This window comes from Helianthus annuus, chromosome 4 (assembly GCF_002127325.2).
Source record: "Helianthus annuus cultivar XRQ/B chromosome 4, HanXRQr2.0-SUNRISE, whole genome shotgun sequence".
Classification (NCBI taxonomy): Eukaryota; Viridiplantae; Streptophyta; class Magnoliopsida; order Asterales; family Asteraceae; genus Helianthus; species Helianthus annuus.
In genome coordinates this window covers 141,935,242-141,962,673 of record NC_035436.2, presented here as the reverse complement: position 1 = coordinate 141,962,673, position 27,432 = coordinate 141,935,242, and the positions used below count along the sequence as shown (strand labels likewise).

The 27,432-nt window shown below is 36.5% G+C and overlaps 1 protein-coding gene across 8 annotated transcripts; it reads right to left on the bottom strand.

Moving 5' to 3' along the window:
• Positions 1–649: 649 nt before the first annotated feature.
• Positions 650–4,996, bottom strand: LOC110936515 (ethylene-responsive transcription factor-like protein At4g13040). Of its 8 annotated transcripts, none has more exons than XM_022178921.2 (8): positions 4,849–4,944; positions 3,748–3,808; positions 3,451–3,575; positions 2,825–2,909; positions 1,945–2,119; positions 1,412–1,533; positions 1,162–1,297; positions 650–944 (listed from the first exon to the last, which is right to left on the bottom strand). In XM_022178921.2, the coding sequence occupies exons 2-8, from the start codon at positions 3,785–3,787 to the stop codon at positions 908–910; spliced, it is 720 nt and encodes a 239-aa protein (XP_022034613.1). In that variant the 5' UTR covers positions 3,788–3,808; positions 4,849–4,944; the 3' UTR covers positions 650–907. The 8 variants fall into 8 exon arrangements, with proteins under 8 accessions (XP_022034613.1, XP_022034617.1, XP_022034618.1 ...); XM_022178925.2 differs by having other exon boundaries at positions 1,263–1,297; XM_022178922.2 differs by having other exon boundaries at positions 681–944; positions 2,825–2,906; positions 4,849–4,996.
• Between the last annotated feature and the right edge of the window lie 22,436 nt (positions 4,997–27,432).

The following is a 27,432-nucleotide window of genomic DNA, read 5'->3' as shown; positions in this document are numbered from 1 at the left end:
CTCGATGTCGCTATCACTTGTACTTCTTGTCTCTCCTGCGATAACCGCTAGTCGAGATCTTACGGTATGGTGGTTCGGACCGTCATCGGCTACATGTCGCTTTTACATCGCCCCTTTTGTCTCCTGTGCGTTGGCGCATCCTATGTGGCAAGCAGATCCCGCGGATGACTAGTAAAATTAAAAAGGTAACTAGAAAATGAATAACAAATACAATGGATTAGTCACTGGCTATTCTTTTATTCCTCAGCCATTTGTTGTCATTGCGTAGCTATATCCTGACCAAAATAAATGATAAGAGTGGGTTGTGGATGCAGGATGCCTGTCTTGTGGCTTAGATTCACGGGCTAAATATTTGAAGGTCGCAATGCTGTGGGCTGTGCTTGAACGCTTGGGTTACTGGCTAGTCCTGGACTTTTTCGGGGGACGGAGTCGGTGTCAATGAAGAGGTGTACGTGCCTAGTCGTGCAAACGACGAACGCACCACTGGTCGAGAGCTGGCACCGCTCTCCTGATGAGTCAAAGGCAGGACGAAACCAGTGACCCACACAAAGAAGCGGGATGGATTGGCTTGTCCCCGGGGACACCACACGGGGGTCGAAAAGTAACCCCGTGACATTAGGCTCTACAAACATCAGATGCCACCATTGTATTAAAACTAGACATCAACAAAACACTGCTTCTATACACAAATCAATGAACGGTGTTCAGGATTTTAACGTCTCATCGACTGACAAAAAAAAAAATCAACGTGGCACATTATAATTTATAATTCATCAATAAAATAGGATATAAAGTTGAAGAATAAATAAAGCGTCAAGCTAGTGATGTATCCGCATCATCAGAAGCTGACAAGCCATTTCTCTCTTGATCTGCTTCAGCTTCTGACTCACTGTTCTGTTGCTGATGTTCAAACTTCATTCTTGAAGTCACCCTCCTCTGGTTTTCTGAAAACATCCAATGTTCATTTTCAATATAAGTGACTAAATATATGCATGAATTAAGCTAATATGTCAAATATATTTGTTTCTGTTATTCAAGTAGTAATTCTGGTAAAACTCTTGGTTGAAAATTTTGTCAAACAATAACACAAATATTCTTGTAGGACAACTTTTGTAACAGATTTTTTTCGAATTTGTTTCATCCTCAAAACAGGTTAGCTACCGAAGAACATGACAAATATCACCAATTTGCCAGATATTTATCGTAAACTTGAAAGAAGAAATTGTAGTGTCATAATGCTTGTCTTTCATGCGTAGGTGTACCATCTGACGCTGTAGATTCCTAACCGAAAATTTTACTGGAACGAATAGCAAAAAAATGAGATGAAAATATTTATCAAATAGGCTAAAATTATAATATTAATGCTTCTTTTGTTAACTAACCCTGATAAGTAAGAAGAAAATATAATTACTTTTGTTGTTAATTGCAGAGCGGGTCATGGCTAAAAAGTCATCCCAACTTAGTTTACTGAGTTCATCCTTTTCTTTAACAGTAAGCTCAAAGTTTGGCTCCCTTCCACACATGAAAGCAGCCCTGCAAGAAACAACATTAAATCATACGAGTGTAAATGACATAATTGTCATTAATGTATGAACCGTCAAAACAGTTGTTATTGGCCATAAAGAAGAAAATGATGGTGAATGGATGTGATGCTAGAATAATTAATCACACATGTGCAATAATACTTGTAGGAAAAAAAAAGCATCAAAATGTGTTTGGAGTGCAATAATAATCATATTTAGCACATTAATAATTTTACGTATTTCATGAAACAAAAGTGATTGCAGGTGAAATCAACTCGAAGCAACCGTGTTTGACCAGCATTATAAAAGGTACATTTTGACCCAAACTCGTTTTTGACCCGTTACCTGACCCAGACGAGTGATACATATTTTACTAAATTTATTACCATGTGTGATTTAAGATACCAAAATCTAGAAGTACCTGTCATACAAGCGAGCAGCTTCTTCTTGGGAGCTGACTGTGCCCAGATGGATTTGTTTCTTGTCAACTTTAATGGCAGCTTGCCATTTCATGTTTTTGAAATACACACCTCTCATTATACACGCTTCTTGGTTCTCGATTATCTTTCTTCTATGCCTTTTTCGTCTCTTGAACTCTGAAAACGATTTAATTAAGAGAAAAGCAACACAAAGGAGAGACTTCTTGAAAATGCACCAAGTTGGCATAACGGCCTAATGCATAGAGATTTTAATCAAACCCCTCTATCCCATAAAAAAATGGTACTTTTTCCTTTAAACAAATTTTTCATGAAACTGTAACATTTTTTTTTTTTTTTTACAAGTTAAATTTATCTATTTGTCCATCATAACTCATATGTTGTTTTTATTGAAAGCCATTCAAATAACAATATTATGAATATGCCATCTTTTTTGTTTAAAACATCAAGTCAAACATTGCAATTTTCAGTGGACCATGAGCATATATCGTATCATCTATTCCTGAAGACCAGTAAACCCCGACGTGCACGGTTTATGTATATTTAGAAAGAAAAATAAAAACTTTCGATCGATTCTTTTTCCTTTAGCGTATAGGATGAGATCATATATCAACCACAAAACTTGCGAAATATCATATATACCCAAGACACAAGTTTTTAATGTGTATGCATGATCGTCGATTGATTGGTTGTGGTTTGGGGGGGGGGGGGGGGGGGGGGATATTGCGCACGTTTTTGAGGGGGGACATACAAAATTGCCCCGAACATATACGAGAAAAGTGGCTAGTTGCAGCATATTAGATTGGAATTTATGAATTTAAACTAAGAAAAGATGATAGCAATCAATACTAAGAAGATACAGACCTGGATGCGGAACAGGCTGCTTATTCGATGAGCTGGATTCATTGACAGTTGAGGGTTCGGGTTCTTCAGATTTTGTATTTTCCTGCTACAAACATAATTAGAAAAATAAAATCCCAAACCCCTCATGAAAGATAGTCCATATATGACTCTTAAGCCACAAATTTGAGTTGTGATTTCTTGAGTTATATGGCAGAAACACGTCTGCCTTTCTGGAGCAATTCGACAAATTCCATTCTGAGTTTCTGAATATAAAAATAGTAACTTTTCTTATTATGAATGTTTCCAAGTGGAAGATACTTATTTACCCCTTATCACCATTACTAATGTACTAATGGTGCTTGTTGGAATGGGGCAAATTGCATAATACTCGCTTACTTTTGCTTCAGAAAACAAATATTGAGCATTTACTACCAAGTAGCAACCCCTAAGTATGTGTGTGTGTGTGGCGAAGCTTGAGATTTCCGACAGGGGGTCGGAAACGTATATACCAAAAATTTTCTATAAAATGGGGGGTCGAAAACGTATATAACCAAAAATTTCTATACGAAAACTGCACTCTCCATTACTAAGCTAAAAGTTCGGGGGGTCGGCCGCCCCCACTATGCTTCGCCAATGGCTATGCTTACCTCATTAGGCTGTTCAACATCAGTTGAAGGTGAAGGATGCATGCCAAATCTTGCGTTTTGCACCCAACTTCCGGTATATTGCCCATTGTTATATGACGAAAGACCATCAAGAAAAGGGCTTCTCCCTAAATTTGAATATTGTAATATCATCAATAAAAGAAGAAGGTATAAGAAAAATCAACAATTTAGAGTTCCTTACGAAAAATGTATTGTATATCAGGTGTCAAATTAAGAAAAATAAGAGCAAAAGAAAAGTAATTCAAGAAAATGAAAATAAATTGTTAGCTAGTTACTCACCATAGAGTTTGATGAGTCTTTGTCTACGGATGCTCACCATAATGTCTCGAGACGAACCTCGCTTCATTCAAAAACAATAAGTTATTATTTTTAACAAATTTCATATACAGCAAAAGCATGATCTCAACATCTGTTACCGAATAATTTTCCTGATATACCATTGCACACAACAAGATTATCATTAGGTAATAATTTGGTTTCCATTGTAAGAACTACTCCCTTAAGCAACATTGATACGAATATGTCAAGTTTCTGAGAAAAACACAGATAAATGATAGCTATACTGAAAAAGATCACTTATGATAAACAGAAAAGACGAACAGGTACTGAACACATAGAAGGATAACTATGAGCCTCAAGTTCCAACTGAAAGAATGGCATGTACGAAGTACGATCCAATGGACCGCTTGTTACCCGTTTTCAGGGCCAAAGGGGGTTTCAGGATCCAGCCAAACGCTAGCTAGATAAAAGATAAGATCACCGAAGTAGTTCATCAAACACACATTGCTCACATTCAATATACACAAAAGGAAAAAGACCCACATAGCGAAAACGCCCAAAGTCAACTCATTAATCATCTGACAATTCTTGACTGACAAACTTCCAAACAAAACCCCCAAAATACATCAAGATCATGACTTACAATGTGACAAGAGTCTTTGCATCTGTTCATAACTCATATACCCAAATAAAAAAAATAAAAAAAAAAATTAAAAACTGAAATCAAGAAAAAGGTTGTAACAAGCAGAGACAAGATGTCAATCAGGTAAATCATACAAAACATAACAAAGAAAAACCCTAATTATGTTCGGAAAAAACAAGTCAACTCACCAACCTACCACCTTTCTTGAAACAAAAAACGGTGGGAGTACAATAAAAACCAATCTTTTACCCACCAATCGATCAACTAAACCCCACGAAACAACGCATATTAACGACATATAACTTCACAATCAAGAATCACATCGACAACAAACGAATGCGTCTATAATACACAAAAAAGTAGGGAAAAACATAACCCTTTGTGGGGAATAAGGTACAGTAGAACAGTGGGTCAACAACCAAAGAAGCCATTGCAGACAAAAAAGAGTAAAAGGGTACCTGAGAAGGTGGCGGTGAGCGAAAGAACCAAGAGCGACCACCAAACTGGTTTTCGTGTGATTAAACTATTGAACTGGATTACAAAGGCAAGGTGGTGGGTTGGAGAGATATAGATAGGTCTATATATAATAAATTATTTATTATTAATATTTTGTACCCCTAAGTTGCCAATAATTTTGGGTGTTTTGTTCATATTCGTTGCAAACCTTTTCGTGTCATTATCATCTATTATGGTATTGGGGTTTTTCATAGTTATTTTATGAAAACTAGTGTGATTTTACGTGTTATGTAACGGGGTTTTGATTGATATCAGTTTGATTCATTATGTAAGTCGTTTGGTTTGTTACCATATCGGTATGAATGTATGATATCGCTGCTCGGTAAAGCAAGATGTGCCCGACGCAATGTTGACACTTTTTATGTATCAATTGAGGGGTTGTTTGACAACTTCTAAATGGTTAAGTGCTCAACCATTAAGAGGTCTGAACCATTAAGTGTTGAACTAGTAAGAGGTCTGAACCATTAAGAGTCAATATAATGTTTAACCATTCAGAGGCAAATGTCTGATCAATTCGGATTAGAGGTCTTAATCATTCAGGCTTTGTATAATACTTAACCATTCAGAGGCAAATGTCTGAACCATTCACCCATCTGCTCACGAAACAAACAGTCTGAACCATTAAGTGTTGAACCAGTAAGAGGTCTGAACCATTAAGAGGTAAACAAACAGCCTCTGAAACTACAAAAACAAATATTGGTACTGACACCAATGGTATTTGGCTAATATCGGCTCGATTCATCGTTATCGTACTGGCACTCATTGTAGCTTATATACCGCCACATCGAAGCAACTATAAAAATGGAAAAGTACAATAACGAATACTAATACCAACACTGATAGTGTTTGGTTGGTATCGACTCGATTTGTTATTTAGCGTTACCATACTTACACTTGCTATAGCTTATATATGACCCATCGAGGCAACCATAAAAACAAATACAATACTGGTATCGGTATTCTTCAAACGATATCGGTTCGGTTCTCATGGTAAGAAAAAAATTAACTATATTTCGAATTGTAGATAAAAATAAGCACAACGCAATGGTATATTCGGAACTATAAGACGTTATATTATAACTAAAATACACCATGCCGAGAGAACCATAAAAAATGAATATGGTACCGAACGAAAGGGTGAACAAGTCATTTTATAAAAGAAAAAAATAAACCGTGACGTAGCTTTGATGGCATGTACGCTTGTGCTTTGATCACTTATCAATTGTCATACTTATCGAACTTCTTTGAGGTGTGAAAGTGTTTGGAAAGGGTTAAGGTAGCAGGTATAAACAACATACCGACTGAGGTGGCGAAAACACTTTGGAAGATGGGAAGGGATAAGGCAATTGTTCTAGACAACATACCAACTGAGGTGACGTCAACACTTAGGGAGATGAGAAGGGCTAAGGCAGTTGGTTTAGACAATATATCAATTGAGGTGACACCAACACTTAGGAAGATGGAAAAGGCTAATATAATTGGGAGATTAAGGAGTTTAATGGCTAACTACTTTGTTCATCTTAGTTTTAAATCTGGAAAATGCCAGATTAGTAGAGGAATGGTGTTGTGGTGTCGCTATATAAGAACGAAGGAGTCGCCTAATGTTGTGAGAGTTATAAAGGGGTTAAGTTTCTAGATCGTACTCATGTGAAAAGGGTAATTGAGACTATTATTATAAGAGAGACTCGTGTGTAACGCCCTGTGTTTCGATACTTTAATTATCTTAGCAAGTCTCGTCATACTTTGTACCTTGTGATGCTTAATGAAACTATGTGAATCTTAATCATGTTAATCTATGTCAAACTTTTATTCTATGTGATGCTTTTGTGATACTTTATACACGAACAATATGAATCTTGACTCTTGGGATACTTGACTCTTGTAAAACTTTGAATCTTGACTCTGCTAGAAACTTGACACTTGATACTTATTGAACGAGAAACTTTGATACTTGGTTGAACGAGAAACTTGATTAACTAGCTTAAACGCAGACTTGAAACACGGAAACTTTTGTGTTAGTTATATAACAATCCCATGTAATGGTTACTCATAATAACACGCAACGCAACGCTTAAGCTAGCTCGCAAAACGAACCAAATTCGGAAAACTAGCAAACGGGTCTCGGCTGTCCGAATGGACATCCGATCGGATCACCATCCAATCGGATGGCCATTCAACCGAATAGCCATTCGATACCTTGCACTCTACACCGCCTTAGCTGTCACCATCACCTATAAATAGGGCCCTTAACATTTCATTTTCACCTTTGGCCTTGTCATTCGACCACACGCACTCTCAGGCACTTTAATCAAGATTCGAGCCATTTCCGTAAGTATTTCTCCTAAATCCTTGTACAACTTTCATCATTTATCACTCCTACATCACATTCTTCATCAAAATCACACGAACACTTCAACGTTTTCGAGAAAACCAACTGATTTGGAGCTCCTGAAGGTGGTTTCCACTCAGTTGTTTGTACAGACTGTAGTGGAGCATCATTTAATCAAGATCGGCCCCAGATCTAAAAGATTTTCACAACTTTTACAGGAATCTCACACTTTTCACCTCAGATCTGATGGAATTTCACTTGTTTCCGACCCGGATCTAAAGAATATCACGTTTTACAATTGATTTTCAAACTATTCTTCAATTTTTATACAAAACATGGGTGAAATCGGACTCAAACAGACTTCCGACTCGATCCTTAGTCGAAAGCCGGCTTGAAAACTGATTTCCACCGGAAAACGGGCCGATTGACAGGTCCAAACATGAAACCTCACCATAAACAGTTCATCGGTTCGAGAAGGGGTGGTTCCCAGCCGACCGGACGAGCTGGGTTTGGTACGTTTCCATTGTTTGATGCGTCGTTACACCGTCCCCGTTAACTCAAAACTTAGAAAGTTTCACAAAGCTTCTCTCACTGACCATCTGTCTGAATGGCCATCCGATCGGATGACCATTCGTCCAGATGATTTGATTATGATGACACGTGTTTGTTTTACAGGGCACTATGATCACGACATTTGAAACTTTAACAGTTCACAAACACCCGTTGTTCTACTGGCCATCCGTTCGAATGGTCATCCGTTAGGATGACCATCCGCTCAGGTATTCTGTCAGACACTTTTACTCGATTTTTCGCACCTTCGACCCTCTGTTCCCAACTGGGTCAGCACTTAGAGGACTTATGCTCTGTTCCCCCGCACGGAGGCTGATCCAGCGCTCCCTTCGATCCAATCTAACAGTGTTTGGTTCTAAGCACCCACTGTGAGGATACCCGATCCCTTTTTTTAAACACTTTTGGGATGCAACATGTATTCTATATCAAGACACTTGACACTTGAAACTTATTTGAAACATACTATATCCGCATTGAACATGAAACTTGATACTTGTGATACTTGAGACTTTTATGCTATGTAAACGTTTAATCCCTGTGTGTAGTTCCGCCTTAACAATTATAGCGCTATAGGAGTAACGCCCGCCCCCTTGAGTCTTGGGGTATTGTTAGTGTAACGCCCTGCATTTTCATACTTTCCATATTTAGAAACCATTGCTTGAAATTCTATTTTTTTGGAAATCTTGTATTCCTTGTAATCGTATTTCGTTGTAAAATCCGAGACTTTGATCGTAATGAACCGAATCTTTTATACATCGTTTATACATTGATACGTGCACTCGTTTGATACATGGTTCGTAATTCGTATAAACGTAAGCTTTACTCGTAAACAATGATCATGTATTCGTAATCCTTAAATCTTCAACATTTAAACACTTAGTTATTCGATTATAAGATTAAATTGTATGTTTTTTTTCACTTGACCATACCAAACTATACACCATACATACTTGTTACATTTCATGTGTTATATACACCTATGTTATCACACTTTTTGCTAAATTAAAACATGTCATTTATGCATTTTGGACCTTGTTACAAGTTACATACATACTAGACACCATGTAACACTTTATTAAACATCAAATATATATCTTCTAATGTTAAAAAAAATAAAATAAAAATTATAGGGTTGTTAACAGCCTTGCATCAGCCCATTTAATTTCCTTGTTTTGAGTTATTTAGCTCACTAAACACTTCCAAAGCCCAACCCAATGAAACCCTAATCCATCCCCTATATAACCCAAGCCTCCTCCAAGCATTTTTCACTTTCTAAACACTCTCCATTAACTCTCAAACACTCCAAACCGTAGCTGATTGCGGAAGTTCGAGCAGATTTATACCACTTCACTAAAGTGAGCATAACTCACTCAATTCTTATCCGATTCACTCGATTATTTTTCCTACTACTTTGTATTGACCTTAGCGTTTCCATGGGTTTTCCCTGGAAAAACCAGAGCCTGGAATGTTGCCAAAAGGGCTCCAAAGTGGACTGATTTTTCTGTTCTTGTTTCAAACTTTGATAAACTTGTTTAAACTTGAGGAAACTCATCTCAAACCTATGTCCTTATGCTTATAACCACTTCTATGGTTAGTTAGGATTAAAAACAAGGTTGAGACATTCAAAATCAGAGGTATAAACCTCACAAACTTTCTGTTTTGTTCAAGGGATTTAGCCCATAAGTGATGCTCAAGTTCAAGACTTGATGATTGTGTGATTTAGGATTAGCTTGGGCTAACCTACTTGAAAATCCACACATTTCTTGATGTTTTCTCATAGATTAGTTGTTCATATTCTATTGTTTCTTGTAAGTTCATGACCCTCTTGTTGTTCATAACAACAAGTGTAGTGGTGAACAATAGAGGTACCTAAATGGAAGCATTGTTCTTCCTATCTCATGTATGAATTCCATGATACTTAGAGGTGCCTAAATGAAGACTTTAATCTTTACCTCATGATTGACTTATATGATGTAATATACACTATGTAATACTTATGTAACAACCAAATAATCGAACTCTTGGTGATGAACTAATGGACATTCGTCAAGCTAGTAGATTGTATCATCTTAGGCCTTGACAACTTGTCACGATTCTAATGGAACTTTGTTTCATGAAAACATTTAAACTCTTTTAGAGTTTCATAGTGTCAAGAACAAGTGTCATAGGTGTTAGATGATTATTTTCATATGTTTATTTTTCATGTTATTTAAACTCCAAATCCCTAGAACCATATGTAAACACCTCTTAAACTCCAAATCGAACACTTTCAACTTCCTAGTCTCAACAACTTCGTCACATGGGATAATCGGAAAGCATATGCAACTTTGTGAGTACACCTGACCCATTTTCCTTTTAATACACTTTGGGTGCAACATGTTTTACTTGTTAAAATGCACGATTCACAAACATGCTTTTATTCGTTCAATCCTTATACATGCTTTGCTATGCTTAGGTTCATGCTAGAATACATACTACTTGTTAACTCGGTTTAACAATTATAGCGCTACAGGAGTAGCACACCACCCGACGGGGTTTCGTTGAGTCTTTATTCTATAACGGTCTCGTCACTTTTGTGTCGAGGGATGCTAAATACTAGTGGACACTAGAGTTGACATATTGTTATGCATGATAGATTGACCTTGTATACCAATTGCTATGTTGGATTGAAAATACCTTTTTATACATATGCCACGAGTCTAAAACTAGTATACTCGCCAATACCTTTGGATTGAACTATGCTTTTAAAACATGTTGCAGGTTTAGCGATGATGTTGATGAAGCATGGAATCTAGTAGGATGCTTATATACACACTTTAAATTTTGTATTTTATTTGTATTGTATTTCATTATTCATGTTGTATTTGTTTCAAATCCCTGTAATTGACTCTTTAGAAATGAAATGAAAATTTATCATTTAAATACTTGTCACAAATAGTGTTCTGAAGTCTCTTGCAATCTATTTCGTCTCACTCCGATGTTTCCGCCATCGGTTGGGGTTTGACAGATTGGTATCAGAGCCATAACTATAGGGAATTAGGAAAATTTTCATGCTTTTGACCTAGTCTATAGTTAAGCACCAAAATTCGAGCATACTTGCTTCACATGCTACTTTTATGAAATATCTTTACATGTTATTTTTGAAATGTCTCTTACGTGTTATTTTCTTAAAATGCTTTATGTGCTTATACTTGTTATTATTATTTTGAACATACGTCTTTTACTCATTTATACTAAATTCAAAACCACTTGTAATACACAAATGAGACGACTTCACCAAAATAGGCGTGAAACCCACAATTTGGTGAAAGACTCTCAATCCACCTATTCTTTTTACACGAAATTCACCACCAAGTTAGGAGTGAGATCCTCACCTTGATGGATAATTTCCGCTTTTAAATTCTAGTGGACCCTCGTCAAAGTGTTGAAATTAAATTTAGACCCGACGAGTACCAACCACACTTAGGATACGAATTCGTCAAGTTTGGGGGCGTACCTTGTCGACTAGTTCCACTCCTTGAATTTTTCATAAATCCCGCCAAGTCTCGAAATTTCGATTGATTTGGGACATGTAGTAACCGGAAGGGTAAATACCGTTAACCGACTTGTCGGCAAGAGTATTCCACCTATTAGGCCAAATCATGCTCCTCAAATTCGAAAGACTTTTAGACCACTTTGGTTAGTCAAAGTTCCGTTTTGGAACCATCCCAAATTTTAATCAAACATGTGTTTCTATTATTTATTTTATACGATCCAATCTTTCAAATTCGAATTTACTTTTGATATTTTCTTCTCACAAACACATCATACTAAATCTTTTTCATACATTTATACCTATGCATGATTTCAAAAAGTCACTCAATTTTGTTTACGTTCTTTATAACGCCAAAATGGAGATATATCATTGAGTTAGGAATGATTTCTTTACCTTGACGATTAACTCCACTCCTTCTTTTCTTAAAACGACCTCACCAACGAATTAGGGGTAATTCCCTTACCTAGGTGATCGTTACCAAAACTTTCCTTCAAAATACTTTATCAAGCAAACACAATCATGTTTCATACCTAAATCATTTATCATTTATCGAAATACCCACTTATATCAATTCCAAAATATATTGTTTTATCAAACGTACTTCTTATCCTACAATCTATTTTCACATAACTCCCATACATGAAATTCTTAATCATACCTTAAAACGTTTTATTTCCCGAATTTCAAAACCTTACGAAATGCTACCTATCAATTTAATCGGTCTAATGAATCTCTGCCCCATGAACTTCATATTCAACTTAATCACTAAAACACGCACACGTTATATCATCATACTAGAGACTTTCATTCTTAATCGAAATCAAACCAACCTTTCTCAATTACTTATAAGATCTTATAGATGTTATATGATCGTTTTACCAAATACTCTTTTCAACATCAACAAATCATTTATTAACACTTTTAACAATCACTAAGTCCTTTTTCTAAATTTCTTTTCTAAGGATCCTCGTTTTCACAAGAACCTCCTAAATTCATAATTTCTTGTTTGATGAAACGAACTTACTTTTTATCGAAAACCTTTTTCCTACACCAATTTACAAAACACGTGGGCAAGAAGACTTCATGGGGACCGACCATCTTCGAATTACGTAAACTCTTTTAAAACAAAAATAACATTTCTATTCATTACAAAATACATTATGCTTAACCAATGAGTACTTTATATCCTCTTACATATACAAACTACATTATACCCTTCAAATCAAGCTCAATCTAATTTTGATTCGATAAACTCAACGTTTCATTTAAACAACTATACATGCATATCATCATACACATTTTAGTCGATATCTCACGATAACATCATTCATATCATTCGTATTTACATACTCAACCTTAGGCCTGTAAATGAACCGAACGTTCATGAACTGTTCGTGAACTTGTTCGGCGGGAAGTTCGTTTATGTTCATTTATTTAATAACTGAATGAACACGAACAAAAAATTGTGTTTATTTAATTAAATAAACGAACATGAACACTCCTTGTGTTCGTTTATTTATGTTCGTGAACATTCGGTTATGTTCATTCATTTATGTTCAATAACGTTCGTTTATGTTCGTTTATTTACGTCCGTTTATGTTCGTTTAAATTTTAGTAAATACATAAATAGTTATGTTTATATAAATATTATGTTTTCTAACTACTTATAAATATAACTAATTAGTAATTGAGTTTTATAGTAATAAAAAATGAAATTTAAAATTTTTTCTTAGATCGTAACTAATCACTTACTTAATATTCATATAAAAAACTACTTAATTTTAGTATCTATAAACCTTAATTTAGATGTGTTTTCGGATATAAAAAACTACTGTATTAGACTTGTTTGTTTGTGTTCATTAACGTTAAATTGTGTTTGTTTATATTTGTTCAATTACATTCATTTGTGTTCGTTTATGTTTGTTCAATCATGTTAATTTATGTTTGTTTATGTTTATTCAAATATGTTTAGTTAATTCTTTTTTGTTTATGTTCATTTGTGTTCGTTTATGTTCATTTGTGTTCGTGAACTGTTCGTTTAGGCTTTAAACAAACAAACATAAACGAACACGAACATGCCCGATTTCTTAATGAACGAACACGAACAAAAAAATGTGTTCGATTATATGTTCGTGTTCGTTTAAAATTAAATGAACGAACACGAACATGCCTATGTTCGTGTTCATTCGATTCGTTTACAGGCCTACTAAACCTTTTGAATGCTTTTATACGCTTAAATCCGCTATGTCCCAATGTACACTATATACGTGAATTTTATTATTCGTACCTACACTTATACGCATACGTTTTATGCTTATACTTATACTCATACTACTCGTACGCTTTATGTTTATACTTATACTTACGTGCATATTCATACTTAAACTTATACTTATACTTATGCTCATACTTTCATTCATGCTCATGATTCATACATTCGTACCCGTACGCGAGCATAATCCAAGTGATTCGCTTACGTGGGTCCCATACATACTTAAGCATGGACTTGCTTATATACTATATTCTTATACGTACACGTTCTTAGTTTTAAATTATGTATACCCTGATTCATACACAACTAGTACAAGCTATTCGTATCATGCGACGATCAAAATAATCTCGGGTACACACGGGATTATAGTGATAGGCGTATGAAAACCATAGAGTGTACTACTGTGTATGGTAAAACACGGAACGTAACATGACACCGAATAACGAGACGGACGTAACATTATCAAAACATGGTGGATACGTCTCTGGTACTTCCTATATATAAGTGTTTTCACCTTGTTACCAAACTTTAGTAAAATGTGCCATGAGAAATTCAGTGTTTTGCAGACCTTTTGACATAATACAAACTTTAAACAACTCACAAACGCATTATATCTGATTATCCATTACGAGACTTCATCTTTAACACGCTACTTTCGTCTATCTAATACTTATAACATTCATATACTTGCATTCATTTAGAGTCAATCGTTGGCCCCATACCCCTATTATTCTCCATTATCCTTTCTTTCACACGAACCCCGTTCACAATCAAGCTTGTTTAAACATTCAAATCCTAACTTATCTCATTACCTTTAAAACCGTCTTCCTATTCTTTATTCTTGTGTAAATGTACTTAGTATACCTTTAACGCTTTATTCAAAGTACCAAACCTTTTCGTTCCTCTCAATAAACAATTTTTACGAAAGTGTGATTTTTATACTATCCTTAAAACTTCCCCTGTAAACTACCCCACTTTCCAACAAAATACAAACCGTTTGTCAAAATCTTCCTTCTTAATACGTCCCATTTTAATACATCTCTAATTTAGGTTATCCAAACTTGTTTAGACTCACTTTACCTATATACGCACCTACACGGTTTCAACTATGTTTGGTACCTCAAATTATTTTAGACAAGGAACTCCCTTGCAAATTTACTTTGTCGTTCTCCAAAGTTTCGTACTTTTCAAACCGTTTCAAAATTTCCAAGTCTCAATTTTTGCCAAAACTTTTTCAAGTCTTCCTCTTGAATAAATTTCGGGGCGTAATTTCCTAAAGGAGGGGGACCTGTAACGCCCTGCGTTTTCATACTTTCCATATTTAGAAACCATTGCTTGAAATTCTATTTTTTTTGGAAATCTTGTATTCCTTGTAATCGTATTTCGTTGTGTCGTTGTAAAATCTGAGACTTTGATTGTAATGAAACGAATCTTTTATACATCGTTTATACATGTTTATACATTAATACGTGCACTTGTTTGATACATGGTTTGTAATTCGTATAAACGTAAGCTTAACTCGTAAACAATGACCGCGTATTAGTAATCCTTAAATATTCATACATTTAAACACTTAGTTATTCGATTATAAGATTAAGTTGTATGGTTTTTTTCACTTGATCACACCAAACTATAAACCATACATACTTGTTACAATTTATGTGTTATACACAGCTATGTTATCACACTTTTTGCTAAGTTAAAACATGTCATTTATGCATTTTGGACCTTGTTACAAGTTACATACATACTAGACACCATGTAACACTTTATTAAACATCAAATATATACCTTCTAATGTCAAAAAAATAAAATAAAATAAAAATTATAGGCCTATTAACAGCCTTGCATCAGCCCACTTACTTTCCTTGTTTTGAGTTATTTAGCCCACTAAACACTTCCAAAGCCCAACCCAATGAAACCCTAATCCATCCCCTATATAACCCAAGCCTCCTCCAAGCATTTTTCACTTTCTAAACACTCTCCATTAACTCTCAAACACTCCAAACCGTAGCTGATTGCAGAAGTTCGAGCAGATTTATACCACTTCACTAAAGTGAGCATAACTCACTCAATTCTTATCCGATTCACTCGATTCTTTTTCATACTACTTTTATTGACCTTAGCGTTTCCATGGGTTTTCCATGGAAAACCAGAGCCTCGAATGTTGCCAAAAGGGCTCCAAAGTGGACTGATTTTTCTGTTCTTGTTTCAAACTTTGATAAACTTGTTTAAACTTGAGGAAACTCACCTCAAACTTATGTCCTTATGCTTGTAACCACTTCTATGGTTAGTTAGGCTTAAAAACAAGGTTGAGACATTCAACATCAGAGGTATAAACCTCACAAACTTTCTGTTTTGTTCAAGGGGTTTAACCCAAAAGTGATGCTCAAGTTCAAGACTTGATGATTATGTGATTTAGGATTAGCTTGGGCTAACCTACTTGAAAATCCACACATTGCTTGATGTTTTCTCATAGATTAGTTGTTCATAATCTATTGTTTCTTGTAAGTTTATGACCCTCCTTATTGTTCATAACAACAAGTGTAGTGGTGAACAATAGAGGTACCTAAATGGAAGCTTTGTTCTTCCTACCTCATGTATGAATTCCATGATACTTAGAGGTGCCTAATGAAGACTTTAATCTTCTACCTCATGCTTGACTTATATGATGTAATATACACTATGTAATACTTATGTAACAACCAAATAATCAAACTCTTGGTGATGAACTAATGGATATTCGTCAAGCTAGTAGATTATATCATCTTAGGCCTTGACAACTTGTCACGATTCTAATGGAACTTTGTTCCATGAAAACATTTAAACTCTTTTAGAGTTTCATAGTGTCAAGAACAAGTGTCATATGTGTTAGATGATTATTTTCATATGTTTATTTTTCATGTTATTTGAACTCCAAATCCCTAGAACCATATGTAAACACCTCTTAAACTCCAAATCGAACACGTTCAACTTCCTAGTCTCAACAACTTCGTCCCATGGGATAATCGGAAAACATATGCAACTTTGTGAGTATACTTGACCCATTTTCCTTTTAATACACTTTGGGTGCAACATGTTTTTCTTGTTAAAATGCACGATTCACAAACATGCTTTTATCCGTTCAATCCTTATACATGCTTTGCTATGCTTAGGTTCATGCTAGAATACATACTACTTGTTAACTCGGCTTAACAATTATAACGCTATAGGAGTAGCACACCACCCGACGGGGTTTTGTTGAGTCTTTATTCTATAACGGTCTCGTCACTTTTGTGTCGAGGGATGCTAAATACTAGTGGACACTAGAGTTGACATATTGTTATGCATGATAGATTGACCTTGTATACCAATTGCTATGTTGTATTGAAAATACCTTTTTATACATATGCCACGAGTCTAAAACTAGTGTACTCGCCAATACCTTTGTATTGAACTATGCTTTTAAAACATGTTACAGGTTTAGCGATTGAAGAAGTCAAGAAACATGGGTTCACCGCCGGGATGATTTGACCGCTTTCTCTGAGAGGGTGAATAATCACACCTTGTTCTTCCTCTTGAACCTAGATCTGCAATGGAGAAGAGAAGAAAGTGGAGCTGTAGAGATGACCGGTAGGGGAAAGAATCCCCCTGGTTCCAGTAACAAAAAGTGTGGCGGCTCCATATCCTCTGCCCTAATAATGAGGTGAACACCTCTTTATATAGGGGATATGGGCCTCCCCTAACCTCAATGGGCCAGGCCCAGTTAGGGGTTATCTCTACAAGCCCACAACCTAGTGTAGTGTAAACTATAACGCGCTAGGCTTCGTAGGTTAGTACACAATAATAATGATAAATATTATAATAAAAGCAATAAATAACGGGAATATCTGACCGCTCGGGTTGGGTCTAATACCATACCCCATCAGTGATGATGTTGATGATGCATGGAATCTAGTAGGATGCTTAGATACACACTTTAAATTTTGTATTTTATTTGTATTGTATTTCATTATTCATGTTGTATATGTTTCAAATCCTTGTAATTGACTCTTTAGAAATGAAATGAAAATTTATCATTTAAATACTTGTCACAAATAGTGTTATGCAGTCTCTTGTAATCTATTTCGTCTCACTCCGATGTTTCCGCCGTCGGTTGGGGTGTGACAGTTAGGATGAGACATATTAACCTCCCGTTAGTCTTTGGGAAAGGCACTTTATTGCGTTGGAAACTTGGGCTATCACTTGGACTGCGTTAACTAGCATGGTGAAACTTATTATATGTTTTCATGTTGGATATGAGTTTTAAACTATTATGCTACGTATTCAAACTTGTATGCTCGCCAACATTTTTGTTGATTTTATTTTAATACATGTTGCAGGTTGATAGTAGCTGGGATTTAAGAAAATGAGCTAGGATGATGCTTAGAAACTTATCTTAGTTAATTAGGCAAATTCGAACAATTTTTGAATCGTGATGTTATTTGATACTTGTTGTGGTTGTGGATGGTTATGTTTGATATTTTAGACAATTTTTATGAAACTTTAATTAATCCTTATCGAAACTATTAGTGTTGTGGATTCTCTTGAGCAATCTGATTCTCTTAGTGTCGCGCCCCGATGTTTCCGCCATCGGTTGGGGTGTGACAGATTGGTATCAGAGCCATAACTATAGGGAATTAGGAAAAGTAGGAATACTTTGCCTAGTCTATAGTTCTAGGAAACTTGGACTTATTTGTTGTTTAAAACTTATGCATTCTACCGTACATGCTTTCTAGCAACACTTCCTTGTTAAACTTACATGCCTTTCCTAAGGCTAACACAATACACACTTGGATGCTTTGAAAAACACTCTCGAACGACCCATCAAAACAGGGGTGATTCCCGCCTTTGATGACGACTTTCGTTCAGCAGTGTTTATATCTTAGCATGAAATTTACCCTCAAGTCAGGAGTGACATCCGAACCTTGAAGGGAAATTTCCATTTCATAATCTATTAGGTCTTATCTTTTGATAAGTACCGGCGAGTTGGCGACATTAGGGTACGATGGTGTCAAGTTAGAGGTGAAACTCACATCTTGATAACTAGTCCCACTCTTGATTTTCAATCTCGCCAAAGTCCCGAATTTCCTAACCAATTAAGGATGTGTAGCGACCGAAAGGACAAATATCGTAGGCCTAACATCAATGAACGTATTTTTCTAAGTAAGCCAAGGCACGATACCCTAATTCAAAAAGGAGCTCGATTTATTTTGGTTAGTCAACGTTTCTCTACCCGAAACGATCCTATGTTTTATGAGCCCATCTTTTATGTTGTCTCGACTTACATATGGTTTTATACTTGATACTTTGTTTGTTTCGAAACTTTTACACAAATCGCACTATCTCCGCAATCTAAAACATTAATAACATCTCAGGAACGAACTAAATTTACGATGCTTTATTCGTACGTGATTGTACTACGTGGAAATCTTGACTAAACTATGAGAACCATGTTGAAAGTTTTATGCTATGTGAGACAACTGGATTAAACAATGTGAAACTTGTTGAACATTTTGTGATGTGTGAAACAACAAGAGTCTTTTATGAAATCATGTGAAACCTTATGCTCTGTTACGTGTTCGTGAAACATTTTGAATCGAGTCTCACCTGATCCTCATTCTGATTCTTTAGATGTCATCAAGCCGTCTTTCCAACCCACATAAGAGGTCAAAGGCCAACACTCAGAAAAAGATGATGTCTTTTATGGCCGACCATATTGCACGCATTCTTCCTAAGATTGTCACCAAAATCCAGGGATCAAACACTCCTCCCTCCTCTGTTGACTCTAAAGCAAACAAAACTAAGCATGTGAGCTTCAACTACAAACACTTCATCTCCTGCAATCCTAAGCCTTTCACGGGCAATTATGGAGTGACTGCAATGGTGGAGTGGTTCGACAGCATAGAGGTTACCCTCATCAACAGTGAGTCCTGAGCATCTAAAGACTAGGAGTGCAACTGGCGTTTTTCAAGGCAGAGCTCTAGAATGGTGGACAAACGAGAGAAACATCCGCTCTAATGATGAAGCTTATGCTTTACCATGGGCCGAAGTTAGGGAGATGATGATGCTCAAATTCTGCCCTCCGCATGAGCAGCAGAAACTTGAGGATGAATTCTGGCATCTGAAATAAGTTGGACATGACAATCTGGCTTATACTACCCATTTCAAGAAACTCAGCATCATTGTGCCTCACTTGGTGTCTACTCCTAAGTGCATGATCACCAAGTACATTCATGGGTTACCTCCTACTATGCGTGACACTACTGAGGCAGCTCAACTCAGCTCTATTGAAGAAGTTTACCGTCTTGCAGCAAGTTTGTACAACAACCGCGTACGTGATAAACAGTTCGCTACACATGCTCCCTCGAAACCTGCTAACCAGATTACCCAGCAGCCAAGTGGCTATAAGAACAAGAAACGAAAGTCTCAAGGTTCTGGCTGCAATGCAATTGTCCCTGCTGCAAATTCAAACCCTGTTGGCAATGCTCTTGTGCCTGCTGCTACCCCAAACCCTCCTGCTCCAGAAAACACCAAGAAGTCGTACACAGGGGTTCATCCCAAGTGTGCCACTTGCAACTATCACCATCCTGCCGGCGCTGCTTGCCGTATGTGTACCAACTGCCATCGCTATGGTCACACAGCCCCTTACTGCGGTCAAGCCAATCAGGTACAACCAGCATAACCAGCTCAGCCAGCTTTACCAGCTCCTCAGAACCCCAAACCAGCAAACAACGTGCAAGCATGCTATAAGTGTGGAGACACCACTCATCTCCATCCCCAATGTCCCAGCTAAATCAGGAGCAATAGCAAGCCGCTCGAGGGCGAGCGTTCAACATCAACGCAAATCAGGCTCGTAATGACAATGGCGTCGTTAATGGTACGTTTCTCGTTAATAATCTTTACGCTTCAATACTATTTGATACTGGTGCCGAAAAAAGCTTTGTATCCGTAGAATTTGAATCTTTGTTAAACTGTGCACGCTCTAAACTACCTAAGTCGTTCTCTGTTGAGATTGCCGATGGTATGTCCATTCTAGTTGACTCTATTCTCCGTGATTGTTCCCTGACTCTTAACCATCATGTGTTCACTATTGATCTCATACCCATGCAACTAGGTAGCTTTGATATCATAGTAGGCATGGACTGGTTGCGTAAGAACCATGCTGAAATCGCTTGTCACGAGAAGTACGTTCGTTTACCTCTCCGGTTTGGTGATACTTTGTACGTCTATGGAGACTGACCTTCTAAAGGACTGAAGTTGATGTCGTGCACCCAAGCGAATAGATGCTTACGTAAATAGTACTTTGCCTTCTTGGCCCACGTAGTGGAACAAAATGGCAAGGGAAAGAGCGTAAGTGACGTTCCAGTAGTGTGTGATTTCCCCGATGTCTTTTGTTAGTGCATTACGTCTATTGACTTCGTCTTGTATCATGTAATAGGATAGGATAGGATAATCAGTGCCCGAGGTGCAAGAATCAGATTTTCAGGTTATAGGAAGTGATTCCGCTTGAAACAGCACAAGACCATTTCAAGTGAAATCAGAACTATCTGATTCCGCTTGAAATAGCCTTGATCATTTCGAGCGGAATCTCAACACTATATAAAGGGCACTTGTCATTTTCATTTGGTACGGCTTCTGGATTTGTAACGAAGTGCTGCCAAAATCTGTTAAGGTTGTAATTTATGTTATAATCAATATAAGTGACAGATTTAATAGTATCAAGCTGTTTCCACGTCTGTTTCACTGATTTCGCCTTTGAATCGGATATAAAGCTCTTCTGAACGACTCAGTTGGGTCAAACAACAATCCTACAAGTGGTATCAGAGCTCAGGAAGAAGAGTTTAGCTTGATATCATCCATTTTCTGACTTCTACACCTTCTTTTTCAAACTGGACAAGATTTCATGGTCAAAATGGAATGAATTTTTCACCGAACGTGCATAACAGTATAATAACAAAGCCTTGAGAGTTTGAGACCAAAATACTGATTAAAAGTGACAAATTTGGACAGAAAACCTGATTTCGCTTGAACGGACATCGAGATTCCGCTTGAAAAATCAACTTGTTTTCGCTTGAAATGTTGATTCCGCTTGGAATTTGTGTTTGATTCCGATCGAAAAAGAGATTCCGCTTCAAAAGACATTTGATTTCGCTTGAAGTATCATCCAAGAGATTCCGCTTGAGAATTAATTTTTTGATTCCGCTTGAACTTCTCATTCAAGTGATTTCGCTTGAAGTTTGCAGTTCTGATTTCGCTTCAACTGGTCAACTTGTGATTTCGCTTGAGTTCTTATTCCGCTTGAAAAGTGGATATTCGTGTCGAGATCATTTCACGTCAATCGAGTGTTAGTCTATTTCAGGATATTTGATATTGATTGTACTGATTGTGTTTGTTTGATTCAAGGTGATTCAAGAAAACATCATGGCTGAAATTAAGGAGAAAACTTGAGAAGAGATTTTGAGTGAGAAAACTTATCGAGAAAGAAACATTGCTTCAACAGAATGGATGAGATGCAGGAAGAGTATGAGAATGTAGTTAGCAACAGAAGATGGGATAAAAACAGAGAGTGCTACGTCAACAGAGAAGGAGAACCGGTTGTTCCAAAGAAAGATATAATCTTTGATGATGTTCTTCTCATAATTCTGTTGAGAGCCGACTATTACAGAAATGTGATGAAAGATGACACGTATGCAAAAAGGCATGAAAAGGAAATCAAATATGCCATGACCTCGTGTTTGAGGAAGAGAGATGAAGAGATACTCAAGAAAAATGTTGAAGAGATGGTGAACAATCTGAAGAAGGTTGCTGAAGAGGTTAACACAGAAGCTGTTGTAGTTGAGGTTGTGAAGGAAATCAAAAGTGAAGAAGTTGAGGTGAATGAAGAGGTTAAGAAAGCTGTTACTGAAGAACAGCAGATTGGAGAAGAGGTGAGGAAAGAAGAAGAAGAAGTTAAGAATGAGAATTTGGAAGCTGGTGATGTTGGTGATAAAGTCAGTGTTGAAGAAAAGCAAGATGATGCTGATCAGAAGCAAACTGAGGCAACTGCATCAAACACCGAAGTACCAATCACCGAGGTACATTCTGATTCTGAAATCTTAAAAACGATTGATCAGTGCAAGAAATGCATGGAACCGTGCAGAGCTTGTACTGAAAAAGATGAGCAATTCAGAAGAAGAGATCTTGAATTTACTAATATTGAAAACATTTTTAAAGAAAAATGCAAAGAAATGCTAGAAAAAAGAAAAAGTTTTAAAAGAAAATGATGAAAAACTTTCAGAAAAATGTAAAAAGTTAGAAACAGAAAATGAAGTTTTGAAAGAAAATGTTTCTAAAATGATAGAAGAATGTTCACAAAAAGAAATTGCTTGTCAAGAAATGAAGAAAGAATATGACTCAATGAAATTAGCATATCATATTACGAAAGAGTCATACGAAAAAGTGAAAGATGAAATGAAATTTGCTCAATCAAGAATGAATTATCTTTCTGAAACAACTAAAGAACTTAAACGAATGTATTCAATAAAACAAGATGTTGTTAACTCCTATATTGAGGATGTTGCTAAGCTAAAGCGACAGATTGCTGATCTAGAACAGGATAACAACAAGTTAAAAAGTTATCACGTGTCGTCATATGTGCTTGAACAAATTTTCAATATAAAACCGGGAGATGGTGAGTCTGAGCAAAACAAGAAAGGCATTGGCTCCGAGTTTCATCAAGTTCCACCACCGGAAAAGTTTGCATTTTATGATGAGGAAAAGGTCGAAAAAGCTTTCAACATGGTAGATCAATTGCCAGACAACATTGACATAACCTATTCCAAATCTGATGATTCTCATGATTTAGAGGTGGTAGGTAAAGTCGTTGAAAGTGTGTTGAAAGAAGAGTCGGTTGATACATGTAAATCTGAATCACAGGATGAAGATGAAGGAAATCTTCATAATGGATATCTGAAAAACACAAAATCCGAGAAAAAATTGAATGATGATTCAAAAGGATTAGTGTATACCATGATTGGATCGGACAAATTGTTCTTAGATGTTGTATTCCCTTTTCAGAATGTGATTTCAGAAAAAGTTGATAAAGTTTTCAAAATGGTTGAGATTGAGAAGTCTGAGATTTTAAAGTTTGTTGGTAAGAGTCGTAAAGGTTCGTATAACAAACCTGGTTTTAAGAAGAAAAACATGAAGGCTGGGTTGGGTTATAAGAAGAAACAGAATTGGAAGAAAAATGAAATGCCAAATTATCAGGCAAAAATGAGTTTTGTTCAAGGAAACAGTTTAGCAGAAGAAAAAGAACTCAAATTGAGACAGTCCATTGATGAGTTCTTCACTAAAAAGAAAAAGTAACAACCACAGGTCAAAGATGTGTCCATGAGAACATGTTTCAAATGTGATAAAAAAGGACATCTTGCACGCAAGTGTCCAAATCTAAAACCTGTGGATGTTGATAAAAAGAAGATTGATGCTGAGAAACAAAAATCTGAGAATGTGAGACAAAGGTCAACCAGATTTGATTCGAAACAAACTTGGAGATACAATACAAACAAGTTTGCTTCAAATCAAAATTGGAAATCAAACCCGTATAGGTTTGATCCTAGACAGACCTGGAATTCTCACACACCCAGATTTAGAACAACACAAAGCTGGAAAACACCTGTTGATATGACAAAACCACAACAATTCTGGAAACCGAATGTTGTTTAAAAACAAAGTGTTCAAAAAGATTCACATTTTTACAAACGAGGAACACCAAAAGGTCAAAAATGGAGTGCAAAGAAACAGGCGATTCTTGAAAAAGATGAAAAAGTTGAAGTAAAAGTTGAAAAGATCTTTCTGAAAGATGACAAAGATTTTCCGGCATTGAATGAAAATTATTGTGTTGAAATGCCTAAGGTCCAACAGACCTGGGCTAAATTGTTCAAGTAATTGAGTTAGTTGAATGTGCAGGTGCTCAAGAATACTGAAGATTGTGAAATTGAAAGTTAGAGCAGCCTGGCACATGAAGAGGAGGCAGAGGCTGCTAGACCCTGTGTTGGTTGAAATAGGGAGATTATTTGTTTTTCTATACATAAATAAACAACATTTTAAAACCCTAAAAATTTGACCAAATTAAAAACCAAAAATATGTTTTTAGTTTTGTTAAAAATTTTAAAAAACCAAAAATATGTTTGTTTTTAATTTTTTGTCAAAAATAGAAAATTACAAAATTATGTGTTGATTGAATACGCCGAAACCCTCACGGTTGAACAAACATGATTACTTTCACCAGATTGAAAAACGGTTTTCAAATTGTCGAAAATCAATGGGTTGTAAATCATGGGGGTACTTTATATTAGTTTTTCTGCAAAATAGAGCATAGTTAGCAGAAAATGGATGGCGAGACAAATCTATCAGCATCAGGTTGTCAAATTTTCTTTTAATGGTTTTGCATTTTAGGGGGAGAAAAATTGTCAGAAAATCCAAAAACATTAGAAAATTTGAAAAAGCCAAAAACATGATAAAATTCAAAAATTGAGTTTTTGTGTAAAAAGAGGAAATGATAGTACATCAGTAGACAGTTACAGTATGCTAAAGAAATGTAATGATTAAATAGCGTTAAACAGTCTCACTGATGATATGCCGATAGGTTTTTATACATTTAGTAAACTTTTTCGGGATATAAACCTAAATTCAAACTTGCTTATTTCGTGGGGAACACTACTTGGATATATAGGTAACCCCTGAAATCTTGTTTGAAGGATCCCTCTTTCTGAGATACTAGGTCTTTATACTCGGTGATATCTGGGGTATTATTCTGGGACTTCTGCTGAATGGAAGTTCTGACCTAGTCCCCGAATAATATTTTTCACATTGCTTGAAATATAGCATCGCCCTCAGCAAATTGATGAAACAATAAAATTGATAGTCATTGTTGTTGAAACAAAAGATCCTCTAAAGGGGACACACCTAAAGTCGAACCGTCATCTCTCTGCTGAACGGAAGTTCTGACCTGAGCTCTCACGGTTTCGCATCTAACCCCTTACAGATATCATCTGTGGTAAACTCACCTGGAAGACTGAATATTGGGATCTAGATACGGGAGTATATTCAAGAGGTGGGACACATGAATGAGTTTAAGTTCTTAAAACACCTAATTCGTATCCTGAATCAGTTGAAGTTTGTGTGAAAATTTAAGTGGGTCAGTATATCGACAATCTAAGTGAATTGTTTAATTCTTAATGTGTAACTAAGCTCAACGGTACTTGTGACTTGTCAAAAACTGATATGATCCTCTGATGCATACTCAAACAAAAATATTGTCTATAAATATGTTTGTACATATTTTCTTTACTGCTTTATATTTTCAGAAAAATTCAAAAAGATTTTGATTTCTGCTTTATTTTCGACAACCGATGTCTGAGATGTTGAGTTTCAAAATCTAAGTAAGCTGATTGTGTTTCTGAAAAATAAAACAAGTTCATTAAATTGAAACTTGAAATATCAAAAATCAAAAATTCAAAAACAAGTTTGTAATATCTCCAAGGTCATTAAGTTGGACTTGGGTGATTAACTGTGAGGGAGTTGGATTTTTTAATGCTGCTAAATCAATGAAGTTTGTTGATAGGGGGAGTGGTTTAGAAGGTTAGATTTGAAAAATATTGTATTTATGAATGTTTGAGTGATTGCAGATAGTCCAGACTACGATCCCGAGAGCAGAGTCTAAGGGGGAGTCTGAAGACAAGCTTGAAGCTAGGGGGAGCTTGTAGATGGAAAGCTAGGTGTCGATCCCAAAGCACGGAAGCTTGACGAAAGGGGGAGCCTGAAGCTGATGGAAGAAGATAAGGATTGATGGATGCTTACAATGTTACAATTTGGATGAGAAGGCAGAATGATCAAGACCGAAGATGTGTCATGCTGAAGACTTCGTCAATATCTGAGGAGGAGTCTGTTAGTGCATTACGTCTATTGACTTCGTCTTGTATCATGTAATAGGATAGGATAGGATAATCAGTGCCCGAGGTGCAAGAATCAGATTTTCTGGTTATAGGAAGTGATTCCGCTTGAAACAGAACAAGACCATTTCAAGCGAAATCAGAACTATCTGATTCCGCTTGAAATAGCCTTGATCATTTCGAGCGGAATCTCAACACTATATAAAGGGCACTTGTCATTTTCATTTGGTACGGCTTCTGGATTTGTAACAAAGTGCTGCCAAAATCTGTTCAGGTTGTAATTGATGTTATAATCAATATAAGTGACAGATTTAATAGTATCAAGCTGTTTCCACGTCCGTTTCACTGATTCCGCCTTTGAATCAGATATAAAGCTCTTCTGAACGACTCAGTTGGGTCAAACAATGATCCTACATCTTTCCTGAAGATCTTCCTGGTCTTCCACCTCCTCGATCCGTTGATTTTCGTATCAATCTCATACCTGGTGCAACTCCTGTTGCCAAAGCTCCTTATGGACTTGCACCCTCTGAGATGCAAGAATTAACTAGCCAACTGGAAGAACTACTCGACAAAGGCTTCATACGTCCAAGTACCTCACCATGGGGTTCTCCGGTGTTAATCGTCAAGAAGAAAGATGGTTCGTATCGCATGTGCATCGACTACCGCAACTTAATAAACTCACCATTAAGAACCGCTATCCTCTCCCTCGTATCGACGACCTCTTTGACCAATTACAAGGCGCAAGCTGTTTCTCGAAAATCGACCTTCGATCCGGTTATCATCAGCTCCGTGTTCTCGAAGAAGATATCCCCAAAACTGCCTTTCGCACTCGTTATGGGCACTACGAGTTCGTGGTTATGCCTTTTG

Excerpts from the sequence above, each read along its gene's own strand:
- LOC110936515 (XM_022178921.2), bottom strand. The coding sequence starts at position 3,787 with ATGGTGAGCATCCGTAGACAAAGACTCATCAAACTCTATG. Across the intron at positions 2,120-2,824 it reads GCAGCCTGTTCCGCATCCAG|AGTTCAAGAGACGAAAAAGG; the intron begins GTCTGTATCTTC and ends AATCGTTTTCAG. Across the intron at positions 1,298-1,411 it reads CTCTGCAATTAACAACAAAA|TAAAATTTTCGGTTAGGAAT; the intron begins GTAATTATATTT and ends TATTCGTTCCAG.